Below are 10000 nucleotides of genomic sequence, written 5' to 3' on the forward strand. Positions count from 1 at the left end.
TTTTGTTTGGGTAAGTGTTTACTATTTAGTTGTGACATTCTGATCCAATTCCCACACATGCACCTGTAACAAATTAGCTCAAAAGGGAAATGTAAATAAATAAATAATTAATTAATTAAAATTAATTAAAATTATTTATATCAGCTGCCAGTAGTAACTGTAGCAGAATTAATATTAACATCACTAATCTGTTTGTCCGGTGAACATTCAATGCAATTTCATATTATTCAATGTAATTTACATATCAGCTCTAAGAAAGGATATTTTCGTGACCACAGAAAATAACTTTCTTGCAGTACCAATGCATTAGAGCATAACAAATTCGTAAAATGGACAAGTTTTATTAACAAACCGATATCACATAACTAGTCTAAACAAACAAACACTAACTCCCCTTTGTATGCATGCATAGAAGTGGATGAATGAAATCATAAGAGAAAATCCAGAAAGCAGCTTTGGAAAATCAGTTAACCACCTGAGTGAAACCAACCTCTGTTTCGTTTAGTTAAATGTATAATACTTGCTTTGCCTTGGCCGTTGAACGAGCGTCCAGATGCAGTCTTGGATAAAAGTCATCATGGTTTGAAGGTTTGGTGGTGTTGGAATTGCGATCACATTCCCCAGGTTGGGGGGTAGGGGTGGGGTATTCTAAAAAGCAGGCTATGTGACACACCCAGGTATGTTTTGAGGATAAGTGAGCGGATAACCTCAGCTTTCGGTTCCAAAATCGGAGGTTACTTTCAGGGTATGTAAGTAACCACAGTAACTTGTTCTCTGAAGATAACCTGCTATGGAGCAGGTTATGTTCCAGGGTTAGTTCACTTCAGCGCACGTGTATGTATATATACACGTGCAGTTTGTATGATATGTTAATGATGAAGCGCTAATATAAGTAATAAGGTAAGATATTATTCTAATATGGTTATTTATTTTATTGCCATATATAACAGTTATCTGTATAAATTATAAATCAATGACAAAGTAATGTTTATTATATTATATATAATTATTACATTTTATATCTCACATGGATCGCCATTTTCTATAGTGTCTAAATTCTAAATCAAAATACATATATCTGATGTGACTTAATATATAATTAGCATCAAACAAACAATCTAATTCATATTCTCAAGGATTAAACATTAAACAGAAAAAAAAAAAAATGATTGCACAACCATCAATTAGGTGGCAATATGCACTAAGCATCTAAATGACCATTGAACAAAAGAAGAAAAAGAAACAGCATGGTGTGCTTTTCCTTAGCGACCCGTCGATTCGTCACTCTGTTGAGAATGTTTTGAGTCTTAACCAGGAACATACTCTAAGTTAAATGAACTTACACTCTGACACGTTTTTAGAACCACATACCTCAAGTAAGCCTGGGGATATATACATACACATACCTGGGGATATGCATGTTAGGAAGGTCATAGAAAGGTTCATCTATGAATTAATACGGAAGAGTCCATTTCTATGGGCATCATGTGTCTTTCCTATGAGGAAAACGAGTTGAGAGTTGTTCTGCCCGCATTCCTTTGATCAATAAAACCAGTGTTATCAGATGATTTGTCTTTGGTTGCCATGGAACCAGAGGCTTGTTCTGCCTTTTTGAGGTGTTAGTTGCATTTCGGGGGAAGGGTCCATAGACCAGGGTTTCTGCAGGATTTTTAACCTCAAATTTAAGACTCTGTAAGACCTTTTTTTTAAGACCTGCACAAATGAAATTAATACCATATGAGCGGTGTAGGGCAATGTCTATAGTAACATATTAAACTGCAAAATGACCGTAAAAAGCATGATTTACAGTTCAGATACTAGTTTTCACAAAAACAATAAAAAAAATTACTTAACACTTCAGCCTTTGAACTAGTCAAAAGTATTATATTAATTTAAACTATTATCAATAAATTATCATATTAATTAACATATAAATACATTTTACTGTTTATATTTTCATAATGCATTATCTTCTTATCAATCCACCAGTTCAAAATTAAAATTTTTTTTTTTTTGAAGGGGGAAAAAAAAATCATTCAACAATCACAACATTCTTAACAAAAAAAACAAAACAAACACTCCCTTCCTGCAATACCGGAGGCTGCAGTTTCAGGACCGCATTCCTAGGACTGCATTTCTACTGGACCCTATTTTTTGTGACAATGCTATCTAGCCAATTCTCCAACAAAGGAGACCTGATTTCAAACATCAAACAAACAGATGCAAAGAATACAGTAGGTGGCCAACCAGAGTGTGCTTTCTACCGCCGCCAGTGCCGCCAAGTCTGCAAAGTGCATTTGCAGCTTTTGACCGCTGAGTGGCGCTTTAACCACAACTTATCGAACAAACGCATCAAAGCACTTTTCGCAAATAGCCGTCAGCTTTGCCTTGCCGATGTGTTACATTTGATGGCTGCAGTTGGGGAAAATTAAAGAAAAACTTTTAGTAGGCCAACTTATGAAGTTATGTGCATTTCTTAGAACGAATTCAGGCAGTATAAATGTCAAGCCTATGAGCCTGTGCATATATTTATTCTAAGCTACACATTATCAAACCATATTTTAGATTTGAAACATTTACCAGGTGTGCAGTATTATTTATATAATCTGAATTATGTGTTATATTATCCTAAATAAATGGTGGTTTACTTTTCATCAGAGAATTAAAAGTGGTAGCCTATTTAGTGAGCTAGTTTACATATGCAATCGATATGCAAAATGTCAATATTCTCATATATTAGGCCTATTTTTGTCACAAGTACATTTTTAATTTAGATATAAAAATCCTTTTTTGACACGCACATATTTTGTTATTCGTTAACTGGCCTTTATTTTGACAGAACTACTTGGGAAAAAGATATCTGTCTGTACACTGATTAATAAATTGTTGCGTGTTTTATTATTTCATTTATTTTAGTAAAACGTGAGGCACTGTATAATTTCGCTACCAATATTTAGGCTTAATTAAAACAAGAAATGAAAAATTGTTACCTGGCCACAATTTAGCTAAATCACTGAAACTGAAAAGAATGGACAGATTAATAAAACGTCCTCATGTTTAAACTCAAGTTCTCTCATTATAATCAACAAAGTGCACACAATGTAAAAAGAGCTTCATTAATTGACAACTTCAGTGATTTTAAAGGGAGCCACCTTTACTTGCTTTTATACAGTTTAAGTAAAACCAAAAGAAAAAAAAAAACCTGCAGCCGCATTTAAATGCAGGAATGTATACTATTCCTTAAAATATCAGAGTGCAAGATTTGCACTGCACGCATGACGCTGAGTGCAACGCGCAATATTTATTCTTCTTTGTCTACATATTTGATCTTCATTACAAATTTTGTTTGGTTTTATTTTGTATAATTGCGTGTAAAAATAATTAACTTTGTAATGCATATGCAAAATGTGAAACTGCAATCTTATATAGCATTTTACAATTATTTGTTATACAGGTTATATAAAACTGCATCTGTCTCGGTTGTAGACTTGTGAAGATTTATTTTTAATGCGGGTCCCATACTGTAACCTAAAAGAAATGTGCTCTACTATTCATATTAAAGTGTTTGTGTGGAAAATTACTAATGCATGTGCATTACAGGGAGGCGCCCTCGTGATAACTTGATTTTTTTTCCTGATAATGAAATAACTTAAAGAGCAGGTCATATGGGTTTTTGAAAAATATCTCTTTTGCAGTTTATAATGTAGCTTAAATGAAAACAAAAATCCCTAAATTAAAACAATCTGCAAAGTTGTTAATCAAAAAAGTGCATGATAAATAAAGATATTCTCTCTCAAAAGAGAGTTCTGAATCGCCTTAACGAGTCGTCATATTTTCGAATCTTTTGCCTGTTCGGCTGGTTAACGTAGTGTGTTTACATGTTTAGAAGACGCTGTTTAAGGATACCACAGAAATACAATTCAAACTTTTGTTGTGTGCATGTCATTTTACCAAGGACTGCTTCTCTAATCTTGGCTTTTCTCTTTGTTGGCTTCTAATCTTCTTAATTTGGACTAACAAGCTCTCCGAACCAAAACCTGTAAGTAGTACAATTGATATGTTGTGTACATTTTCAACTGAATGCTCAAAAATGGTTTTTGTGCTAATATGTGATGTATACCTAATGCAGCTTTAGGTTTCCAGGTGAAGCACAATATTATTGTCTTACCGAAATAGTTCTGATAATTCGCTGTGAACCCCCTATTTCCTAAGAATGTGTCGATTATTGTAGACTGATGTTGTTCTAATGACTTCGTTTAACATTAAAGAATGTAGTGTAGCAACACAGACTTTATAATCATTGTGAAATTGCCGTTTATTTTGCTGCACCGGCAGTTATAGGGGTAATGTGGGAGCGACGAGCAAGTTTTAGGATGGTGCTCCTGTGATACTGTTCTGCGTTCTGATTAAAAGTTAAGACAGAGAGTCTTTTGTCTGTCATTCTTCAAACATTACAGTAGACATTTTAAACTGTATTGTTTATTAGTTAGTCACGTTAACACTTGGCTAACGTTTTCACTAAGTGTTCACAGTTTAGCAGTTAAACTTTAGCTGTGGGCACGATTCACTTGCAAGAGTGTTTTTGCATTTTATGTCATAAGAACAGATTGGAGCACTATATTGTTTTCTGTAAAGGTTCGTTGTCAATGGTAGCGCTGGCTAACTGGCTCAATGACTCCTCTCTATGCCAGTGACAACAGGCTTCTCCAGCTGACCAATCAGAGCAGAGTAGGCTTATGGAAGGGAGGGGTTTGCTCCGAACTTGCTTGGAACGAGTCATTTCCTAATCATTGGCAAATGACTCTAATATTAAATGTATATTCTGAGAAAATTACAATGTTTTCTGACCTTAGATGCATTTAAACCTGTTGTAGGGCACTCCAACACAATATTAGGACACTTTAAAATACCATATGGCCTGCTCTTTAAAATTGGGGTGCCTCACATACATGAGAAATATATCGACAGAAAGCTTGAAATGTTTACTTTTGAACAGGCCTATTTTATTTTTGTGAATGGTCAACCCTTCTCCATTCTGCAGATATTGTTGCTTCTGGTTTGTGCATTGTAAATCACAGAAAGTCTAAAAAATATGTTGTCTCCCAAAAACTCTGGTCTTATTTGTCAGACATTTGCCTAAACCTGCTCTGCAAGTTTGAAATGCTCATCAGATAGTCTCCATATGAAAGAGCAAGAGATTCACACCTTTATTTCAACCCTCACAAGCAATACAGAACTACACCCACACCATGGTTGCACGGTGCACCAATACTTCAAAAGTATCGTGATTCTCAGAAATGAAAAACATCACGATTCCTAAATTTATTAGTATCGATACTTCAAAGAATGACCGCGTTCCAGATTTGTAAGACGTATTTCATGTTGGTGTGTGCAACGCACGCTTCCAGTGCCTCCCTATGGACGTCTGTGTTTTTTCTCCTCATGCACGCAGCAAAAAAGCTGCAGCTGTCATGTGACAAACGCTACAGCGAGATGGCTGCATGTGCGAGCACAAGTGATACTGTGGCAGCCGGTCCACGACTGGTAGAAAAAGATGACGCGAGGAGTGAAATATGGAAGTACTTTCAAATTTCAGAATCAAGGTAAAGTTATTACTCTTATGTTTCTTATGATAACTGAGATAATGCTGCTAAATTTTTTAATTTTTTTTATTACCTTGAATGTCATTGCTCTAATTTATTTTTTATATTTTGATATTTCATATTTTGCTCAAATGTTTAATATATCTGCTGTTCATATTGTCACGGGAGGAGCAAACGACAGACACAGTGGGCGTGGCGTCAGGCCTCGGAGAGGCTTTTATTAACAGATAATAAAACCAGAGGGAATAAAAGTGTCCAAAGGGAGAGAGTGTCCAAAACAAACAGGGGATCTGGTGTCCTCGCCATGCTGCGGGGTTCGTGTGGGTCAGGCACTGTTCTGGAAGGAAGGGTCCAGGTAAGGGGCGGAGTCCGGCGGCCGCACGCGCTCCCCTCTTCGGTCCGGGGCGCGAGGGGCAGCGGCGGCTTCTTCCAGCTGCGGCATCCTTCTCGCTGGCTGCGGTGCTTAACGGTGATCGACAGCCTGATCCTGGCCGGATGGCCATATAAACAGGTGCGGTTCTCGTCCAGACCGCGGGTCCGGGTATTGATGATGTAACAGTCACAAAGACCATCACTGTCCGGGCCAACCAGAAACCGTGGATGACAGGGGAGGTCTACAGACTCCTGAAGATGCGGAACACTGCCTTCAGAGCTGGAGATGAGGTGGGCCTGAGGACAGCTAGGGCCAACCTGTCCCATGGCATCATACAGGCTAAGAGACAGTACTCCAGGAAGATAGCCCATTGTTTCACCGACAGCAGAGACACTCGGAGCCTGTGGCAGGGGATACAGACCATTATGGATTACAAGCCCCTGCCATGGACCTGTGACAGCAACATCTCCATGCTGAACGAGCTGAACGCCTTCTTCGCTCACTTTGAGGAACAAAACAGCACCACTGCACAGAAGACTCCACCTCCTCCCGGTGACCAGGTGATGACGCTGACCCCAGAAAGAGTGAGGAGATCCTTCAGCAGGATCAATGCACACAAAGCTCTGGGTCCTGACAACATCCCTGGGTGTGTGTGTACTGAGAGACTGTGCAGTGGAACTCACTGATGTCTTCACAGACATTTTCAACATCTCACTTAGTCAGGCTGTTGTTCACACATGCTTCAAAGCTACCACCATCATTCCAGTCCCGAAGAAGCCGTCTCCATCCTGCTTCAATGACTACCATCCTGTTGCACTTACTCCCATCCTCATGAAGTGCTTTGACCGGCTAGTCATGCTAGAACCGCTAGACCGATGACGCCATCGCAATTGCCCTCCACTCAGCACTCACACATATAGACAAAAAGGACTCATGCGTCAGAATGCTGTTCATAGACTTCAGTTCAGCATTCAACACAATCATACCTCAACAGCTCATTAACAAACTGGTCCAGCTGGGACACAACACTTCGCTGTGCAACTGGCTGTTGGACTTACTGACTGGAAGACCTCAGGCAGTACGGGTCAGCAGCAACACATCCAGCACCATCACACTGAACACTGGGGCCCCCCAAGGATGTGTGCTGAGCCCCCTCCTCTTCACTCTGCTGAGCCGCGACTGCACACCGTCACAAAACTCCAACCTCTTTATTAAGTTTGCGGATGACACGACTGTGGTGGGTCTCATTAGCAACAGAGATGAGACAAACTACAGGAGCGAGGTGAGCCGCCTGGCCGGGTGGTGCAGTGACAACAATCTCTCTCTGAACGTGGAGAAGATGAAGAAGATTATTGTTGACTTCAGGAGAGTGCACACTCAGCATGCTCCTCTGACCATCAACGGTGCGACTGTGGAGAGAGTGAGCAGCACCAAGTTCCTGGGTGTACACATCACAGAGGACCTCTCCTGGAGCGACAACACCGCAGCACTGGCCAAGAAAGCACAGCAGCGTCTCTACTTCCTCCGCAAACTGAGAAGAGCTAGAGCCCCGGCCCCCATCATGTGCACCTTCTACAGAGGCACCATCGAGAAAATCCTGACCAGCTGCATCACTGTGTGGTATGGCGCCTGCAACGTGTCCTGCCGGAAGACTCTTCAACACATAGTGAGAGGAGCTGAGAAGATCATTGGTGTCTCTCTCCCTTCCCTTCAGGACATTTACGGAACCCGTCTCACTCGCAAAGCCCTCTGCATTGCAGGTGATCCCACACACCCATCACACAGCTTCTTCAGTCTGTTGCCATCAGGGAGGAGACTGCAGAGTCTCCAGGCCAGGACCAGCAGAGTGAAGGACAGCTTCATTCATCAGGCTGTCAGGAAGCTGAACTGTGTATTTTATATTTTATCTGTATCTATCTGTATTTTTAGGCTCCACTGTTAGTGTTATCTGTATGCACCATGGGTCTGAGAGTAACGCAATTTCAATTCTCTGTATGTATGTACTGTACATGTGGAAGAATTGACAAAGCAGACTTGACTTCTCTATTTTACAGAAGCATTTATTTTAAATTACAAAATTCTTAAGTTGTACTGTGTTGTCTAATTATTATTATTAATTAATGTGTTTATTTATTGTTATTGTTATTATTATTATTATTAACATTTTATGGATTCCCCCAATCTCCCGCAAGGCCAAATTCTGTATACGAAACCGTATTATTTATTTATTCATTTATTTTAAATGGATTAATTATTATTTAAACACGTTTTAATTTATAAAAACGGAATGATAAAAACTGATACATTTCTTAATTCGTGGACATAATTTTCGGCATGTCATGGGCTCTGTATATTGGAATAAAATGTGTTAAAGGCCAGATAATGAATAAATGTGTGTGACCTGCTGAAATAAGCAAATTATTAAATGTAAGTTTCAAGCTAGGGCTGCACAATTAATCGAATTTCTAATCGCGATTACAATTATGGATGCCACAATTACGTAATCGTTCAAAGCGGCAATTAATCGTTCAAAGTCCGCTTATGTTATTCCACATGCTTAAGATGCATTTTTTTCTTTTCTTCATATCTTTCTACATGTTATCTTAAGGGTTGTTTCCCATTATTTTAATTTGAGTTCTGGTATAGCATTATAATACCATTCATATTTTTACTTTTTTATAATTTAAAGAAGAAACCAATCCAATGTATAGTTGACATTTGAGGCCTAATACTATATAAAAATATAAAAAATTTGGCATGCAGTTGCATCAAACAATGGTATAAAACATCATTAAATGTAAATTGTGATAATCGTAATTAATAATCGCAATTACAGTTTCAAGGTAATAATCGACAATTATGATTTTTGTCATAATCGTGCAGCCCTATTTCAAGCCTTTCATAATTTGTGACTATAGTGCCAAAATGTGTGTTAGAACTAGGCCTAGCCTATAACACGCAACAATAAGCCCCCTTTTAATCGTTTTATTTTTTATGGCATAATGCACACATCCTTAAATGTAATCTATATATTCCAAGTTAATATCCCATTTTTTGTATGATTTCTAGTTTCTCATGTCACAGGTTTAGACTATTATTCTTGATTTCACAACTTATTTTAAGTTTTTTATTATTATTATTATTATTATTTATTTATTTATTTATTTTTATGGTGTGAGTCAGAGAAAATTGTGACACGAAAAAAGTCTCATAAATGTGCAGCCTTGTACACATCAATATGTATGCTTGTACAGTGGACGTTCAAAAACTTTCATTAGCCTGTAGATTGAAATGAAAGCCCCTTAATGCAACATAAGAAAATTTTGTAGTTTTAATGGTTTCATAATGAATGTTTAATAACCATAACATGCAGTCAGAGCCCTTGTGTAAATTACTTTTTTTATGCATTAGGCTGCAGCCTATAAGATCATCTCACGTTTTGAAAAATTAATTTTCTGATGATTTTTAAGGTGGTTATAATGTTATAAGTTATTTTTGTTTTATTTTCATATTTGATCTCCATTTACAAAACAAAATATAATTGCAGTCAGTTTGCAAACTGTCCCTTTGCGCCACCTGGCGGTAGTTTCTTCAACGACTTTAACATGTGACTGACTTGCAATTAATGCCGTGGCCCTTCGGCGGCGGTACACGCGTAGGTATTAGGCATTTTGTTTGGCCACCTACTGTAGATCCATGGAAACCATTAATTTTTTTATCTTTCCATCTTATTTTTAATATAAGAGCTGGCATGAACTTGAGTGTGTGAGGCGATGTCAGTAATCTCCATTTAGACTATTTAGCTATGGAAAACAGTTCATTGTGCTGCTGGATGTTGTAAACTAGTATTTGTATTCAAATGATTTAAATGATGTACTAATTAGTGGTCGACCAATATATCGGCCAATATTTGGCATTTTTTTAAAATATCGTATCGGCAAGCAGTTTTTGTGCTTGGCCGATGTGTTCGAGGCTGGAATTTTATTTTGACGGTAACAAATGTAACAAATAATGATGTGTCCGA

The 10000-nt window shown here is 38.0% G+C and overlaps 1 protein-coding gene across 6 annotated transcripts in view; it reads right to left on the bottom strand.

Moving 5' to 3' along the window:
* The window catches only part of polg2 (polymerase (DNA directed), gamma 2, accessory subunit), a 34902-nt gene that overhangs the window by 1936 nt on the left and 22966 nt on the right, over nt 1-10000 (bottom strand). The window contains exon 6 of one of the 6 annotated variants that reach the window (XR_006160244.1): nt 1407-1713. The exons of 2 other annotated variants lie outside the window; for them this stretch is intronic. Coding sequence is in view for 1 of the 4 variants with exons in the window: in XM_042758173.1 (XP_042614107.1) it covers nt 1561-1713 (153 nt within the window). In the remaining 3 variants the exon portion in view is untranslated. Of the gene's footprint in view, nt 1-918; nt 1714-9234 lie in introns of those variants that run through there. 3 more of the 6 variants (XM_042758173.1, XR_006160245.1, XM_042758174.1) reach the window with 3 other exon arrangements.

Source organism: Cyprinus carpio, chromosome A6 (genome assembly GCF_018340385.1).
Source record: "Cyprinus carpio isolate SPL01 chromosome A6, ASM1834038v1, whole genome shotgun sequence".
Classification (NCBI taxonomy): Eukaryota; Metazoa; Chordata; class Actinopteri; order Cypriniformes; family Cyprinidae; genus Cyprinus; species Cyprinus carpio.